Genomic DNA, 19891 nt, shown 5'->3' with positions numbered 1-19891 from the left:
CTTTTCACTTTGATGTATTGGAGAAGGAAATGGCAATCCACTCCAGTGTTCTTGCCTGGAGAATCCCAGGGACAGGGGAGCCTGGTAGGCTGCCGTCTATGGGGTCACACAGAGTCGAACAGGACTGAAGTGACTTAGCAGCAGCAGTAGATTCCCTAGATCCTTTCCCTGTAGGCTGACAACCACTTCTACTTGATCCTATCAGAACACTGAAGGTTTATTCTCTGCAAAGGGAAAACAAATGAACTAACCTGGAAGAAACAAGACACAGCTGAGACAGAGGTACTATAACAAAAATAGAGGGATTCAGTTAATGTATTTACACAAGATTCTAAGACTTCTAGCCATTTTCCTTGTCAACTCCAACAACAACAACAGCAAAAACCTGCAGCATGTCTTCATGTGAAGAGGAGGCTGGAGAATCATTTTCTTTGGAATATAACCAGCTCAGATTAAATGACCCATATATACTCCCTTCTAGTGAAACTCAAGGTCACACAGCTCCATCCACACACTTAGTGCTTGCAATAAAACTTTTAGGTCTCCACTCTTAAACATGAGTAGAACACCAAAGATTAGCAGAAATATCTAAAAGATGAAAGATAGAGATCAAAATAAACAAAGGAAAAGACTGACTATGAAGGAGAGAAGAAAAATTATTTAAGGATAAAGTATTATAGATTAAAAAAAAACATTCAGAGAACAAAAATGTGCTTTTAGAAATTAAAAATAAGATATGAAAAAATTTAACTAAAAGTTTAACTGTAAAATTGTGAAATTCTTCCAGAAAGAGTAAAGTCATGTAGGTGAAAATTAAGAGAAAAGTTAGAAGTTCAAGGAACATCTAAATAATAAGAATCCAAAGAAGCAAAATTGGGACTGGTTCAAAATTGGGAAAGGAGTATTTTGAGGGTGTATACTGTCACCCTGCTTATTTAACTTATATGCAGAATATATCATGCGAAATGCTGGGCTAGATGAAGCACAAGCTGGAATCAAGACTGCGGGGAGTCAACAGGTTATATCAATAACCTCAGATATACAGATGATACTACCCTCTTTGCAGACTGTGAAGAAGAACTAAAGAGCCTCTTGATGAAGGTGAAAGAGGAGAGTGAAAAAGCTGGCTTAAAATTCAACATTCAGAAAACTAAGATCATGATATCTGGTCCCATCACTTCATGGCAACTAGGTGGGGAAACAATGGAGACAGTGGCAGACTTTATTTTCTTGAGTTCCAAAATCACTGCAGATGGTGACCGCAGCCGTGAAATTAAAAGATGTTTGCTCCTTGGAAGAAAAGTGATGACAAAGCTACTGCTACCGCTAAGTCGCTTCAGTCGTGTCTGACTCTGTGCGACCCCATAGACGGCAGCCCACCAGGCTCCCCGGTCCCTGGGATTCTCCAGGCAAGAAGACTGGAGTGGGTTGCCATTTCCTTCTCCAATGCATCAAAGTGAAAAGTGAAAGTGAAGTCGCTCAGTCGTATCCGACTCTTAGCGACCCCATGGACTGCAGCCCACCAGGCTCCTCCATCCATGGGATTTTCCAGGCAAGAGTACTGGAGTGGGGTGCCATTGCCTTCTCCGGATGACAAAGCTAGACAGTATTAAAAAGCAGAGACATTACTTTGTCCACAGAGGTCTGTATAGGCAAAGCTATGGTTTTTCCAGTAGTCATATACATGTGAGAGTTGGACCATGAAGAAGGCTGAGTGCCAAAGAACTGATGTTTTTGAACTGTGGTGTTGGAGAAGACTCTTGCAAGTCCCTTGAACTGCAAGGAGATCAAACCAGTCAATCCTAAAGGAAATCAACCCTAAATATTCATTGGAAGGACTGATGCTGAAGCTCCAATACTTTGGCCACCTGATGTGAAGAGTTGACTCATTGGGAAAGAGCCTGATGCTGGGAAAAATAGAAGACAGGAGGAGAAGGGGACAACTGAGGGCTAGATGGTTGGATGGCATCACAGGTTCAATGGACATGAATTTGAGCAAACTCCAGGAGATGGTGAAGGACAGGGAAGCCTGGGCATGCTGCAGTCCATGCGGTTGTAAAGAGTTGGACATGACTGACTGACTGAACCACAAAAAGAAATAAAAAGAAAGAGCAGGTAAACACCAGTGAAATAATTCAAGAAAATTGCCCAGAACTGAAACTTTCAAGCTTAAAACTCTACCTGTCTCAGCACAATGGATAAAAATATTCATGCCTAAGACACAGCACATAAGACTTTATAATTTTGGGGGTAAAAGAAGTATCTTACATACTCTTACACAGAGGAGATGGAGCGAGAAATAAATAAGGTTGCATAGAAATAGTCAGGAGTCAGAATAACTTTGGGCTTCTCAACAGCATATCAAGCTGCAAGGAAATGAAGCAATACTATCAAGATCTTGAAGGGAAAATATTCCTAAAACAGAATTTATGACTTGCTAAAGAACCAATCAAATGAAAGGAAAGAATGAAGACATTTACAGATATGCATACTGTCTCAAAGAGTCCTGTGGACTCTTCCTTAAAAAGAATGTGCTTCACAAAAATGAGATGGAAACAAAGATGAAGAAAGACACTGGATCCAGGAAACAAGGGATCTAACAAAGAAGAAAGGTAAAGGGGTCTCTTGGATTATGAGAAGATGATGGATGACAGCCTTGTAATAGGCATAGAATGAAACTGACCCAGATTATGTACATCAGGTCATAAGGCCTTGGAAAAGACTTCAGGGAGAGGAAACTGAAAAACTATTTAGTATGTCTGAACATCTGGCTAAGAGACTAAGAAACTGTCAATGAGTAAAGCACTGAATTAGTGATTAGTACATAGAATACGGAATAAATGAATAAAGCAAGACAATTATAATTCACATGAAAACATATGAGGATCAAGAAGCAACAGTTAAGAACCTTGTATCGACCAGCTGATTGGCTCAGGATTGAGAAAGGAGTACGGCAGGGCTGTCTGCTGTCACCCTGTTTGTTTAATCTATATACTGAGCACATGATGAGAAATGCTGGACTAGATAAGTTACAAACTGGAATCAAGATAGATAGGAGAAACATTAACAACCTCAATAGCACTCTATTGGCAGAGAGTGAAGAGGAACTAAAGAACCTCTTGATGAAGGTGAAAGAGGAGAGTGAAAAAGCTGGCTAAAAACTAAATATTAAAAAAACCAAGATCATGGCATCCAGCCCTAGCACTTCATGGCAAATAGAAGGGTAAAGGTGGAAGCAGTGATAGATTTCCTCTTCTTGGGCTCTAAAATCATTGTGCATGGTGACTGTAGCCATGAAAACAGAAGACAATTGGTTCTTGGCAGGAAAGCTATGACAAACACAGACAGTGTGTTGAAGAGCAGAGACATTACTCTGCTGACAATGGTCCGTAAAGTCAAGGCTTTGGTCTCTCCAGTGGTCATGTATGGTTGTAAGAACTGGACTGTAAAGAAGACACAACACCAAAGAATTGATGCCTTCAAACTGTGGTGCTGGAGAAGACTTCTGAGAGTCCCTTGGACAGGAAGATCAAAGCAGTCATCTTAAAAGAAATCAACCCTGAATACTCATTGGAAGGACTGATTCTAAAGCTGAAGTTGCAGTATTTTGGTCACCTGATGCAAACAGTCGACTCACTGGAAAAATCTCTGATGCTGGGAAAAACTGAGGCAGAAGGAGAACAGGGTATCAGAGGATGAGATGGCTGGATGGCATCACCAATGCAATGGACATGAACCTGGGCAAACCCCACGAGATGGTGAGGGACAGGGAGGCCTGGTGTGTTGCAGTCCATGGGGTCACAAAGAATTGGACATGACTGGGAGACTGAACAACAGCACAGGAAAAGTTTACTACCAGAGTTTACTACCTATTGAGGCTGTGTTTTGAGTTTTTATAGTTATTGTAATTTCAACACTGACTATTCATACAACCAGAATTGCAGTATTATGTGGGAAGATGGAATGAGGAAAAGGGTACACATATTTGGTGGAGACAAAGGGCGTAAAGATAGCTAAATCTGCATAATCTAGAGTGAGAAATCAATAAATAGTGCTAAATTTGAGGGAAATCATTAAGTAATACAAAGACATAGAGGTAAAAATCAACCATAAGACATGAAACTGAGATGATGAAATAAGTAAGAGGCAAGAAAGACTCAGAGGGTTGTTTACATAGCAAAGTATGAAGAATCATTTCAAAGGCTGAGTTCAACAAACATTGTAAAATATCACAAAAATAGGAATACTCTTCAAAAACATTTAAAGAGCAGTCCAAAGCTTTTAAAATTTGGTGTAATTTTATATTAAAATTCATCTCCTTTTCTGAACAATGAGAAAATAATCCTGGGGGGAAGAAGCACAAAAGATAAAATAATTTTTTAATCCATTGTTTATGTATCATATAATAATTTTAGGAACTTACAGAAATTTAAGGAGCAATGGCTGAAACGATTCCATAGTTAATTTAGAGTAATAAATGTATAAGCCTTGAAGTTTTACTTTTTGATCCAGAAAGTCTAATTCCTAGGAATTTATCTAAAGAAAGTAATAATCAGAAATATACATGAAGATTTACTAGGAAAGATAATAATCAGAATAGTGTTTATAATAATTTAAAAAGAAATAACTTTTTAATAACTTATTAGGTTGTTGAAAAAGTAACGGTGGTTTCAGACCATGAATTTTAAATCATTATAACTAGACTCAAACACATCTTCATTAATTAAAATAGAAATGAGTACAATCAACACATTTTTGGTAATGAGGTATAAGTTTGTTTATTCCTGCAGCATAAAAAGCCATGCTTTGGGATTTGATGAACTCTTGGAAAGCATTTTCTGCCTCCTGCTGGTTGTGGAAGCATTTTCCCTGCAAAAAGTGGTGGAGAGGCTTAAAGAAGTGGTAGCTGGTTGGTGAGAGGTCAGGTGAATATGGTGGATGAGGCAAAACTTCTTAGCCCAATTTGTTCAACTTTTGAAGCACTGGTTATGTGACATGTGGTCAGGCATTGTTGTGGAGAAGAATTGGGCCCATTCGGTTGACCAATGCTAGCTGCAGGCATTGCCGTTTTCGGTGCATCTCACTGGATCTGTTGAGCATACTTCTGTAATGGTTTTGCCAGGAATCAGAAAGCTGTAGTGGATCAGATGGGCAGCAGATCACCAAACAGTGACCATGACCTTGTTTTGGTGCAAGTTTGGCTTTGGGAAGTGCTGTGGAGCTTCTTCTTGGTCCAAGCACTGAGGTGGTCATTGTCATTTGTTGTATAAAATCTACTCTTTGTCGCACGTCACAATCCAATTGAGAAATGGTTCATTGTTGTTGCATGGTATAAGAGAAGAAAGATGACTCTTCAAAACAACAATATTTTGATTTGTGTTCAGCTCATGAGGCACCCACTTCCTGAGCTTTTTCACTTTTCCACTTTGCTTCAAATACCAAATGACCTTAGAATGGTTGATGCTGAGTTCTTCAACAATTTATCCTGTAGTTGTAAGAGGATCAGCTTTGATGACTCCTTTCAATTGGTAGTTGTCAACTTCTGATGGCCAGCCACTATACTCCTCATCTTAGAGGCTCTCATCTTTGCAAAACTTTTTGAACCACCATTACTCTGTATGTTCATTAGCAGTTCTTGGGCCAAATGCATTGATATTGAGAGTTGCCTCCCTGCTTTATGATCCATTTTGAACGTGAATAAAAAAATCGCTTGTATTTGCTTTTTGTCTAACATCAAATTTATAGTCTAAAGTAAATATAAAATAAACATCAAGTAATGTCATTAGCAAAAGAACATAGAGTAAGACGTGCATGAAAATGATGTATAATATAATCACAGTTTCCAATCAAATGGAAAAGTTCAACAATGTAAAACCACAATTACTTTTGTACCAACCATAGAGACAAATATTCCCAACAATAATATATTCATATGTAGAATATGAATATGATGGAATCTACACAGCCATTAATTAATGTATTTTCAAATAGATTTAGTTCTGTGGGAAAGTAAACACATCATAATATTATGAGAAAAAAAGGAGGCAAACTATATGTATAGTTGAACCAAACTGTGCAAATACAATACGTACAAATATTTAATAATATGAACTTGAGTGTACAACAAAAGCTCAGGAAATAAAAATCAGGGAATACACTAACACATTAGCAACATGCATCATGGGGCAGAAGAACTATGCTTTTTTTTGCTACCTTATATTTTATCATATTGCAAATTTGCAGTAACAGTCAGGTATTCTTATGTCTTATTAAAAATATTTATTTTATTTATTTGTTTCCTTGGCAGTGCCAGGTCTTGGTTGCAGCACATAGAACTTTGATCTTCGGTATGGCATGCAGGAACTTAAGTTGCAGCATCTAATTACCTGACCAGGGACTAAACCTGGGCCCCCTGCACTGGGTGTGCAGTCTTAGCCACTGAACCCCAGAGAAGCCCCTTATGTTGTTATTTTAAATTTTTCCATTTATTTATTAATGAGAAAAGGGATGGGGGGATAGGCAACATAGTGGTAGAGAATTAAGAGCTACAAACTATCATATAAAATAAGCTATGGGATATATTATAAAGTACAATAAATATAGTCAATATTATTTAGAATAACTGTAAATGGAGTATAACTTTTAAAAACTGTGAATCACTATATTGTACATCTGTAACATATAATACTGCAGATGGTGACTGCAGCCATGAAATTAAAAGATGCTTGCTCCTTGGAAGAAAAGTTATGACCAACCTAGATAGCATATTGAAAAGCAGAGACATTACTTTGCCAACAAAGGTCTGTCTAGTCAAGGCTATGATTTTTCCAGTAGTCATGTATGGATGTGAGAGTTGGACTGTGAAGAAAGCTGAGCACCGAAGAATTGATGCTTTTGAACTGTGATGTTGGAGAAGACTCTTGAGAGTCCCTTGGACTGCAAAGAGATCCAACCAGTCCATTCTGAAGGAGATCAGCCCTGGGATTTCTTTGGAGGAAATGATGCTAAAGCTGAAACTCCAGTACTTTGGCCACCTCATGCGAAGAGTTGACTCATTGGAAAAGACTCTGATGCTGGGAGGGATTGGGGGCAGGAGGACAAGGCGACGACAGAGGATGAGATGGCTGGATGGCATTACTGACTCGATGGACGTGAGTCTGAGTGAACTCCGGGAGTTGGTGATGGACAGGGAGGCCTGGAGTGCTGCGATTCATGGGGTCGCAAAGAGTTGGACATGACTGAGTGACTGAACTGAACTGAACATATAATACTGCACTTCAACTGTACTTCAATAAATAAAAAAAAAAATTCCTATTTATCTCTATTCCTTATCCCCTTTTCCTTATCACAGACAAATATTTAAAAGTATTCCATGTGTATCTTTTGTCTATGTCCTTACAAATGTATTATGATTTTGTGTCCCTGTATTTTTAATTTATTTCAATGGTGCTTTTATTCATTCAGCACTTTGCTACCATTTGTACATTGACAGTAAAATATGAAGGGATTTGAAACTTGAGGAGCAGAGAGGGAATAAAATGGTCATTATGGAGAATGGGTAGATAATTTTTTTGTGAAATGTAAGACTGACAGGTCTTGTGAGGAACTTGCTAAAGTAGAATAAAGTAATTTCTGTGTTTAAACATCTTATGGTAACACACAGGTTAATTCACAATCAACATCATGGTAATCCTAAAGCTTTACTTGCCTTTTTAAAAATAATCTACAGATGCTTGAAACCTGACCTCACAACTTCAAGTTTTAGAAGCATCTTTTGCCAAAACTCCAGTCTCCTATCTCTGAAGTTCCCTTTCTTTCACCCTCATAAGTTTAATTACATTATTTACACTGCTTTTGTAGAAGCAAAACTTAGCCCAATGGTAGTGAATAGATGTGAACATAGATATGTTGGGCGTAGAACAAATTATTGTGAAAAGAGTCCTATCAGAGGGGCATGGAAAGCAGCCATGTCTATCATAAATGATATCAAAGTATCTAGAAATCAAAATAATTTGTCACAATTATATAATCATTTCAATCTTTTGCTATTTTCCTAGCTCATTTTCAAATCTTTTCCTAGCTCATTTCCAAATCTTTTACTATTTATGTCACTCATTGGAAAAGACTCTGATGCTGGGAAAGATTGAAGGCGGGAGGAGAAGAGGATGACAGAGGATGAGATGGTTGGATGGCATCACCGATTCAATGGACATGGGTTTAGGTAAACTCCGGGAGTTGTTGATGGACAGGGAGGCCTGGCGTGCTGCAGTCCATGGGATCACAAAGAGTCAGACACAACTGAGTGACTGAACTGAACTGAACTGATTTTCCTAGCACATGTTAGATGCTTAATAATGCTTAATAAGTGGCTTCCCTGGTGGGCTTCCATGGTAGCTCAGCTGGGTAAAGAATCTACCTGTAATGCAGGAGAACCTGGTTCAATTCCTGGGTCAGGAAGATCCCCTGGAGAAGGGATAGGCTACCCACCCTAGTATTCTTGGGCTTTCCTAGTGGCTCAGACAGTCAAGAATTTGCCTGCAATGTGGGAGACCTGGGTTTGATCCCTGGGTGGGAAGATTCCCTGGAGGAGGGCATGGAAACCCACTCCAGTATTCTTGCCTGGAAAATTCCATGGACAGAGGAGCCTGGTGGGCTACAGTCCATGGGGTTGCAAAGAGTCATACACAACTGAGTGACTAAGTACAAGCATAACACTTAGTAAAACAAGAAATGAACATTTTAGGGATTTCTAAGCATTTGGTACATATTGATAAGCCATAAAATAATCAAATATCTGAAAGAAAAATGTGAAACACATACAGTTACTGACAGGTGTAACTGCTAACAGTTCATATTACAGCACTGGCATTAACAGTGTCCAGAGACAATTTGATGAAGAACATGGGAGGGAAAAATGGTAACAATAGAGGAGTTTACTTCTTTCACAGAAGTAGGGTGATTTTCTTTTTCATTTTTTGTAACTGTAAAATTTCAAAAATCCAAGTTACACTATTCTCGTTAATTCAGAATGGCCATACTAATCCTAACATTTGACCCCTAATTCTAATAAAATATAATACAGTTAATAGAGTAAAAATAACAAGATCTTTCTTTAATATTTAAAACACATTTAGATTTTGACAATGATAAACAGTTGTAACCTGAAGCCTTGGGATAATTTGTTTACTACTCAGCAAGTTAATTTCCTAATTGGTAAAAGAAAAGAGGTTAGATTAGATAATCTATAAAGGAAATTTTCTCTTGCATTTCTGATGGAAATGCACCTAATCATGGAGATCATCAGGGACTGTACTTTGAAAGTTAAAGTGTCAGTCGCTCAGTCGTTTCCAACTCTTTTCAGGCTGCAATTGACTGCAGCCTGCCAGGCTCCTTTGTCCATGGAATTTTCCAGGCAAGACTAATGGAGTGGGCTGCCATTCCCTTCTCCAGGGGATCTTTCTGGCCCAGGGATTAAATCCAGGTCTCTTGCATTGCAGGCAGATTCTTCATTGTCTGAGTTACCAGGGAAAATAAAAGTAAACTTTTTGACAAACAATTTCCTTTTTAATATAGCTTACTTAATTATTCTTTTAGTGAGTGCAACAAAGTAGTCATAACTTTTGTAATTAATTTTAAACACTTTCATACCCATCTGAGGTTTAATTTTATCACAAAGCTGTATCATCAATGTATCTGAGAATTTCTAAAAATTGATTTTATAATCAGCATATCATGGCATTGTTTATTTTCCTCTTTTAGATGCCTGTATTTTGAGAAATACTCTAAATTCTTACCTCTAAGAGATAGGGCTCCATTTGATCCAAGGTTTTTCCAAGATGCTTATCTGGATCTAAACCTGCCAAGAAAGGTCAAATATTTTTTTTACATAACTATTAAACTGGAGGTTTAAAAACACATTTCCATTCCCTTGGTTCCTCTTTGCCTAGGAAACTAGTGTATATATATTTTAAATTGCTCTGATTCTAAAGCAAAATTTACTTTGCTAGTATTTATTTTTCTATTCCCCTTGGGTAACTGCTTTTCTTGCTCCTGAAAAATAAGTTTCATTCCAGTTCATTTTTTAATTGCTCTTCATCAACTACCAGATGCATTGTTTCAATCCCTTTTTCATTTTTGAGGAACTGTAATTAGGATAGGAAAAAAACTATCATTTCAAAGATGAAATTTAAATCCAAGGCATTTTAATTATTATAATTTGTTTTTACTCATGGAGACAACAGTGAGAATTTTTCTGACACACCTATTTTGTATAAATTTCAAACTTATTTGGAGAATAAAAGTAGAAAACAAGAGAGTAGTAGACTATAAGCCTATATAATTAATTCACTTAATAACACATGAACAGAAATATTACCAAATTAAATGATAGCTTATTTTAATGACCACTTGTGTGACAGTGTTTTCTAAGAAAAAAAGAAACTCTGAAAAATCATTACAGTACCAGTAGCATGTGCATAATCTCTGATGAAAGTGTTCCAACTGATAATAGCAGAGTTTATGTGAGTGATGGGGTATAGGTAGACTACTGTGGACAACATGAACTTGTCCCACATTCCAAAATTCATCTTCCAGGGGGAAAAAATCACATGCCACAATTCAGCTTTGAAATGAATGAATTCATTTTAGATATTTACATCCATAGTATTTGCAGTAGCTTAAGCTTATTTAAATATGCTATTTTTTCATTTTTATTGGTTTAAACCATTTAGCTTATTGAGTATACGAACTGAGTAACAATTTTCTGCTTCTAGTTGGATGCTTATTTTGGTAACATGATATTTGTTATAATCACATACAGAATAATAAAAGGGAAGTCAGATAAAGATTGAGGATTCTCATATAGTAAAGCCAAAGCAAACAACTCAAACTAGTAGCACTAGGTAGATTAAGTCAACTCCCTTCATGGCACCCTTATTGTGGTGTATTATTCACTAAAAGCAAAATTTCAGTTGGCTGGGTAAACACATTGATGAAGTAATCACTGACTTATTCTAGTCTCTATTCATGTAGAACACTTTTCAAAGTTTAAAATGAATAAGTAAATGAAATATTTTGAGACAAACACATATGTAATCATCACTCAGATTTAATAAACATAAATATCTTGCCATATTTCCTCCACAACTTCAAGAAATAAACATCACCAACATAATAGAATTTCACAGTATATCAACCCCTAATTAATCTATTTTCCCTAGTCTTTCAACATGAATAACCACTCTTATCAAGTATTTCCCAACTATGCTTTTATAATTTTATTACAAGTGTACATATCCAAAACAATATTTGATGTTGTTCATGTATATCAAATTTTAACATGAATGATAACTTTTGTTTTTTTACAGTTTCCTTTGTTAATGAAAGATTTATTTATATTGATTACTGTGGCTCTGGTCCATCCATCTTTACCGTTCTATTTCATTATGGAATTTATATGTCCATTTTCCAGTAGGTGGACAGCTGGGCAATGACTTATTTCTAATGTCTGTTTTTCTACTAGGAAGAACTTTCTGTGCTGCATTAAATATGCATATATGTAAAATTACCATGATAGTGTAGAAAAACTATAATATAATTGTTATTTTATATATATATATACATTTATACCTATATATGTAATCTTCAAGTCTACTATATATTGCCAAATTGCTCTCCAAAGAAGTATTGTTACTTTGTACTTTCACCATCAAGGAAATAAATCCCTAGTTTCCATAATATGAAAACAGTTTAATATCAGATTTTTCATCTTTGCCAATCTGATATACACAGACATATAAAAAATGTTTTGGATACTTGTATTAGTTTTCACCTTATGATTACTATTAAAAATAAGCACTATTCCATATTTCATTGCCCATTCATTCAGGTTTTCACTTCTGTGAACTGTTTATTAAAATCATTTGGTTTTTTAAATGCTGTTTTCCCTTTAATTTGATGATTAATTGTTCTTGATATATTCTGAACGCTGATTCTTCATCATTATGGGCACAGTAAACATTTTGCTAACCAGTGGCTTGTTATTACACTTTTGTATTGGGGGAAGGTCTTTTGATAAACATAAAAATTTTAACCTTATAGTAGTCAAAAGAATTGTTACTTAAAAATGTTTTTCCTTTCTTTGTAATAAATTCTTTCCTTCCCCAAGGAAATAATGTGAGTCTTTTATATTTTCCTTTTGAAGTTTTAAAACTTTGTATTCACATTGAGATATTCAACTAATGTAGAATTTACTTTCAGTTATCATAGCTAGAGTGTTATAATTCTATCTCTTATTTATGGGTAAAGTATTGTTTATGGGATCCTTTCCCTACCTCTGCCAAACACAACATCCCTATAAGTTCAGTTCAGTCACTCAGCCGTGTCCGATTCTTTCTGACCCCAAGAACCATAGCACGCCAGGTCTCCCTGCCCATCATCAACTGCTGAGTCTACCCAAACCCATGTCCACTGAGTCAGTGATGCCATCTAACCATCTCATCCTCTGTCATCCCCTTCTCCTCCTGCCCTCAATCTTTCCCAGCATCAGGGTTTTTTCAAATGAGTCAGCTCTTTGCATAAGGTGGCCAAAGTATCGGAGTTTCAGCCTCAACATCAGTCCTTCCAATGAACACACAGGACTGATCTCCTTTAGAATGGACTGGTTGGATCTCCTTGTTGTCCAAGAAACTCTCAAGAGTCTTCTCCAACATCACAGTTCAAAAGCATCAATTCTTTGGCGCTCAGCTTTCTTTCGAGTCCAACTCTCGCATCCATACATGACTACTGGAAAACCATAGCCTTGACTAGACAGACCTTTGTTGGCAAAGTAATATCTCTGCTTTTTAATATGCTGTCTAGGTTGGTCATAACTTTCCTTCCAAGGAGTGAGGGTCTTTTAATTTCATGGCTGCAATTACCATCTGCAGTGATTTTGGATACCCATACTTCAAAGCAAACAGAAGAAGAAAAGCTGGAAGCAGTGATAGATTTCTTCTTCTTGGGCTCTAAAATCACTGTGGCTGGTGACTGCAGCCATGAAAACAGAAGACGATTGGTTCTTGGCAGGAAAGCTATGACAAACCTAGACAGTGTGTTAAAAAGCAAAGATATCACTTTGCTGACAAAGGTCCATATAGTCAAGGCTATGGTCTTTCCAGTAGTCATGTACAGATGTGAGAATTGGACCATAAAAAAGGCAGAGTGCCTAAGAATTGAGGCTTTCAAATTGTAGTGCTGGAGAAGACTCCAGAGAGTCCCCTGGACAGCAAGGAGATGAAACCAGTCAATCCTAAAGGAAATCAACCCTGAATACTTATTTGAAGTACTGATGCTGAAGCTGAAGCTTCAATACTTTGGCCACCTGATGTGAACAGGTGACTTATTGGAAAAGACCCTGATGCTGGGGAAAACTGAAGGCAGGAGGTAAAAAGGGTAATAGGATGAGTTCATTGGATGGCATCACCGATGCAATGGACACGATTTGGGCAAACTCCAGGAGATGATGAGGGACAGGGACGCCTGGCATGCTACAGTCAGTGCGGTTGCAAAGAGTTAGACACTAACTGGTGACTGAATAGCAACTCTTGTATGATTGCAGTGGAACATGTTTTTCAGAAATTTGCAGCCAGATTTATAATTTTTATTTTTTACTGTGAAATGACTCTTCATATTCTTCGACCATTTTTCTAATAGACTACTCATCATCTTTTCTTAATAATACTGAAGCATCTCTAAACAAAGGCTATTTATTTCATGAATTCACATAAGGTAGAAGACTTTATTGGTGATCAGTCTTTTATGTTAGATAGATTTTGTCACATATTTGGCAACTTGGGGAGTTTCATCAAGGTGCCAGTTTTTTTGCTGTTTTTAATATTTTCTCTGACTTTTAATTTCATAAACTTTCCTCTTACTTTTATTACTTCCTTGCTTCTATTTACATTTATTCAGTAGTTTATTTATTCTAGAATCTTGATTTGAATACTTGATTCATTTATATTTACATATTTCTTATTTTTAAATAGAAAGATTTTAAATACCAATTTAGCTGCACCCCAAAAGATTTGAAAGTGGCACATTTGTTGTCATTCAGTTGTCAGTATTTTGTCATTTTTATTGTTATTTAAGATTACTCTTGTGTCAAACATGTTTGTTTACTTCTACTACTTTTTTTTCCTTTCTAATTTGACTGAATATGGTCAAGAATATTCAGGACTGATTTCCTTTAGGATGGACTGGTTGGATCTCCTTGCTGTCCAACGGACTCTCAAGAGTCTTCTCCAACACCACAGTTTAAAAGCATCAATTCTTCAGCACTCAGCTTTCTTTATAGTCCAACTCTTACATCCATACATGACTACTGAAAAAAACCATAGTTTTGACTAGATGGACCTTTGTTGGCAAAGTCTCTGCTTTTTAATATGCTGTCTAGGTTGGTCATAGCTTTTCTTCCAAGCAGCAAGCATCTTCTAATTTCATGGCTGCAGTCACCATCTGCAGAGATTTTGGAGCCCCCCAGAATAAAGTCTCTCACTGTTTCCATTGTTTCCCCATCTATTTGCCATGAAGTGATGGGACTGGATGCCATGATCTTAGTTTTGCAAAATAAGATTTTATACTTAAACACACAAAATCATGACCTTAATTGTTAATTCTGCCGTTCAAATCTTCTATGACCTTACTAATATTTTATTTACATGAACTATTATTTCAAATAAAGGGGTGGTATAACCTTTCAGTACGATTTTGGTTTTAACTGTTTGTTATAATTCTGTCAATTTTGTTTTATATGCTTGAGAAGTAAGTTGTTACACACAAATTCATAATTTCTAAAACTTTTGAGAGTATTATTCCTTTATCGAGAAGTGGTGAGCTTTTCATCTCCACATATGACTATTATCATACATTCTATTTATCAACATTATAATATCAGCTTTCTTTTGTTAATATTTTTCTGATTTACACATAACCAGGGTTTGAAAAATTTTATTCTATCTTATAAATACAAGTTCACAGAATTGAGCTTAAATATTTTATATTTTTTATATTCTACATTTTTTTTTCTGGACCTGTTTCTGTCACCTTATTGTGGATTTCTTGTTATATTAAACTTTATATATCATTTTTCCTTTGCCATTTTCTGCCTCATACCAAAAAATAAACAAATAAAAAAAAGATCAAAACAGTGTTTTGCCTGTTTTCTCGGCTGATTAGAAAGCTGTATACTGGATTTCTACTCTTTCAGTAATCACTGGTAATTTTTAACACACATTCAAAACCATAGAAAAGTGTTAGTCACTCAGTCAGGTCCAGCTCTTTGCGACCTCCATAGACTGCAGCCCTCCAGGCTCCTCTGTCCGTGGAACTTTCTAGGCAGAATACTGGAGTGGCTATCCATTCCCTTTTCCAGGGGATCTTTCTGACCTAGGAATTGCCTTCTGGGTGAATTATTTTTTTCTGCTTCACTCATTCTCTCTTTGACTTGGTTCATCTAGAGTTTATTCTGCCCACTGCAATATTTCATTTTTTAAATGACCATATTTCACTGCCGAAATTTCTGATTGTTTCTTTTCACATCATACTGTTTTGAGTGATTTAGTTTTCCAACTGATTGCTTTTTCTTTAATGGATGCTTTATTTTTATCTTTTTCAGGTTCTCCCTCATAGAGGGCTATGATCGTCCAATTACTTTTGCCTATTTCCTGACCCTTGGTAGTACAGCCCCACAACTTCAGTTCTGAACTATTTTGTATTCTATTCATTCCTAATTCACAGTGATGTTTATAATGCTTTCAGTCTCTCATGACTGAATCTATGAATTTATGTTTTGTGTTCTTAATAAGGATCTGAGAGTAAATAAATACCTATCTAAAATGCATGAAAAGTATTTTAAGAGCACATGGCTTTATATAGGTTGGCATTGAAAGATCAAATCCAGAATCTTCCCATTTTCCTTGCAGTCTTTAAATTCACTGCAAAGTTATCAGGCTCCAGGTCTGAACTATTAGAGAAATATCTGTTATATTTCATTTCAAAGATGGCTGTATTCCATGACATACCAGTAAAGTGATTTGGCTTGCCTTTAGATAAGAGAGTCAGTAAAATATGTAAACATAAGTCACATTGAGAACATTTTTTCCAGATGAACCCATATTCATCATAGAAGCATACCATGGTAAAAATTAGTCAATTATTTCAAGATTTTTGTGTATTCAGAGAAATACTTTCAATTTATTTATTCCTAGGATAAGCCCTGAAAATCCTATGGAGCTGAAACAATTAGAATAAAAACTTTAAAGCTTTGGGGGGCGGTCCTAAGATGGTGGAGGAATAAGATGGGGAGACCACTTTCTCCCCCACAAATTCATCGAAAGATCATTTGGATGCTGAGCAAATACCACAAAACAACTTCTGAACACTCGTGGAGGACACCAGGCACCCAGAAAGGCAGCCCATTGTCTTCAAAAGGAGGTAGGACAAAATATAAAAGATAAAAAGACAGACAAAAGAGTTAGGGACCGAGATCCATCCCGGGGAGGAAGTCTTAAAAAGAGGAGAAGTTTCCAAACACTAGGAAACCCTCTCATCAGCGGGTCTGTGGGGAGTTTTGGAATCTCAGAGGGCAACATAACTGGGAGGAAAAAGTAAATAAATAAAACCCACAGATTAAGTGCCTAACTGCAACTCCCAGCAAAGAAGTAGCCTAGACACTCGCATCTGCCACCAGAAAGCTGGGGCTTAACGGGGAGGCGCTAGCTGCACTGCTCAGGGTAAGGACCGGGCCTGAATGCCCTGAGGGCAATCTGAGGGAGCTAATGTGAGATAGCAACCCAAACTGTGGGATAGCCAGGGAGGGAAAAAAAAAGAAGGGAGAGAGAGAGAACTTTCCTGCAAAAAGCTCTAACCTAAAGCATTGCTAGACCACTCACAGAACAAAGGACTGAGCGAATACCAGAGGAGAGTTAGCTAGCTGTGGACCAGCCGACCCCCCGCTGGAGACAGGGAGGCAGGTGGGTGACAGTCTGAGCCTGAAGGAAAGGGGCAAACTCAGCCCCAGAGACAGCATCCTCTAGCAAACTGCAAGCAGGCTCCCAGTTGCTAACCAAGTCTTCCTGGGATCCTGGACGGTTGGTATCGGTCAGGAAGGTCACAGCCAGAGATCAGCACCTCAGAAGAGACAACAGCACACCTGAGACAGTGTTCCCACTGTGCACCCAGGACACTGAGCAGCTGGGACTGGGGAGGTGATGAAACTCACCACCCAGATGGGAAGAGTATGCTCACCAAGCTTCTGATCGCCTGAGCTGCTTGTACTTGAGAAGGGCACAAAATGCAGACCCAACTGAGTCTGTGCCTTTGTGGAGTACCCGAGAACCTGAATCTGAGTGGCGGAGATCTGGGAAGTGCATGCAACCCAGGGCCTGCTTCAGACAGTTCCCTGGCAGAGCAACCTGGAGCCTGAGCAGTGTAGACTGGAAAGGCACACACGCCGTGAGTGGGAGGCAAACCCAGTGTGGCCCAGACACTGTGAGCACTCCCCACACACACCAGTGATATTTGTTTCCAGTGTTCCTCCCTCCCCGCAGCACAATTGAACAAGTGAGCCTAAATAAATGACCACCTTTGCCCCCTCGTGTCAGGGTGGAAGTTAGATACTGAAGAGATTTGCAAACAGAGGAAGCCAAAGTAAACAAAGAAGAGGGAACAGCTTTGGAAGTGACAGGTGCAACAGATTAAAACCCTGTAGTTAGCACTGGCTACATTGGAAGGGACCTATAGACCTTGAGAAGAAGTATAAGGTGGAACAAGGAACTATATGAAACTGAACTGACCACACACTGCCCACAACAGCACCAGAGAAATTCCTAGACATATTTTACTATTATCATTTTTAAATTAAACAATTTTTTAAAATTTTTAAGTTCTTTATTACTTCTTTAATTTTCATTTTTAGACCTAATATTACCTTGGGAAAAAAAGACCCTATTTTTAAAGCAAATTTCATATTGTTTTATATAACTTTCACGATTTTGTTTTGCTTTTTTAGTATTGTATTTTTGAAAGTCTAACATCTACTCTAGATTTTTAACCTTTGCTTTTTGGTATTTGTCATCAATTCTGTACTTTAAGAAACCAAAATCAGTACCCATTTTAACTTAGGAGTGTGATTACTGGCTTGATTGCTCTCTTCCCTTTTGACACTCCTTTTTCCTCCCCAAGGACCCCTCTATCTCCTCCTTCCCCCTTCTCTTCTCTACTTAACTCTGAGAATCTCTTTGGGTGTTCCAGGCTGTGGAGAAAACTTAGGGACCTGATCAGAGGTTAGATTGGTCTCTCTCCTTTTGACTGCCCCTCCTCTCCTCCTGGTCGCCTCTATGTCCTTCCTCCCTCTTCTCTTCTCTATGGAACTCTGTGAACCTCTCGGAGTGTTCCAGACTATGTACACAAATAGGAAATTGATTACTGGCTAGACTGGTCTCTCCCCTTTTGATTCCCCATCTTCTCCTCCTGGTCACTTCTAACTCCTTCCTGCCTCTTCTCTTCTTCATTTAACTCTGTGAACCTCTCTGGGTGTCCCTCATTGTGGAGAATCTTTTCTCCTTTAACCTAGATGTTTTATCACTGGACCTGTATGGATGGAGAAGTCTTGAGGCTACTGTAAGAATAAGACTGAAAGCCAGAGGCAGGAGGCCTAAATCCGAAAATTTGAGAACACCAGAAAATGCCTGAATTCAGGGACTATCAATTGACAAAAGCTCAACCAAACGCCTCCATACCTACACTGAAACCAAGCTCCACCCAAGAGCCAACAAGTTTCAGAGCAAGACATACTGAGCTAATTCTCCAACAAAGCAGGAACATAACCCTGAGCACAAAAATACAGGTGGCCAAAAGTCACACCAAACCCATAGACACCTTAAAACTCACTACTGGACACTTCATTGCACTCCAGACAGAAGAAATCCAGCTGCACCTACCAGAACACCGACGTGAGCTTCCCTAACCAGGAAACCTTGACAAGCCACTCGTCCAACACCACCCACAGGGTGGCTAACAAACACATGAAAAGATGCTCAATATCAGTCATTATCAGAGAAACACAAATCAAAACCACAATGAGGTACCATCTCATGCAGATCAGAATGCCTGCTATCAAAAAGTTTACAAACAATAAATGCTGGAGAGGGTATGGAGGAAAGGGAACCCTCTTACACTGTTGGTGGGAATGCAAACTAGTATAGCCACTATGGAAAAGAGTGTGGAGATTCCTTAAAAAACTGGAAATAGAACTGCCATATGACCCAGCAATCCCACTGCTGGGCATACAACACACTGAGAAAATCAGAATTGAAAGAGAAACGTGTACCCCAATGTTCTTCGCAGCACTGTCTATAATAGCCAGGGCATGGAAGCAACCTAGACGTCCATCGGCAGATGAATGGATAAGAAAGCTGTGGTACATATACACAGTGGAGTATTACTCAGCTATTAAAAGAATGCATTTGAATCAGTTCTAATGAGGTGGATGAAACTGGAGCCTATTACACAGAGTGAAATAAATCACAAAGAAAACACCAATACAGTGTATTAATGCATATATATGGAGTTTAGAGAGATGGTAATGATGACCCTATATGAGACATAGCAAAAGAGACACAGATGGAAACAACAGACTGTTGGACTTTGTGGGAGAAGGCAAGGGTGGGACGATTTGAAAGAATAGCATTGAAACATGTATATTATCATATGTGAAATAGATCGCCAGTCCAGGTTCAATGCATGAGGCAGGGTGCTCCGGCTGATCCACTGGGATGACCCTGAGGGATGGGATGGGGAGTGAGGTGGGAGGGAGGGTCAGGATGGGGAACACATGTACACCCATGGCTGATTC

At 38.0% G+C, this 19891-nt stretch overlaps 1 protein-coding gene across 1 annotated transcript in view; it reads right to left on the bottom strand.

The window, feature by feature from the left end:
- DPH6 (diphthamine biosynthesis 6) overlaps nucleotides 1-19891 on the bottom strand; it is a 191254-nt gene that overhangs the window by 29865 nt on the left and 141498 nt on the right. Inside the window, exon 6 of the mRNA XM_006057193.3 lies at nucleotides 9795-9856. Within this exon, the coding sequence (XP_006057255.1) occupies nucleotides 9795-9856 (62 nt within the window). The remainder of the gene's footprint in view (nucleotides 1-9794; nucleotides 9857-19891) is intronic.

This window comes from Bubalus bubalis, chromosome 11 (genome assembly GCF_019923935.1).
Source record: "Bubalus bubalis isolate 160015118507 breed Murrah chromosome 11, NDDB_SH_1, whole genome shotgun sequence".
NCBI lineage: Eukaryota > Metazoa > Chordata > Mammalia > Artiodactyla > Bovidae > Bubalus > Bubalus bubalis.
Note: the sequence above shows the minus strand (reverse complement) of the source record. Positions and strands in the feature narration are given on the sequence as shown.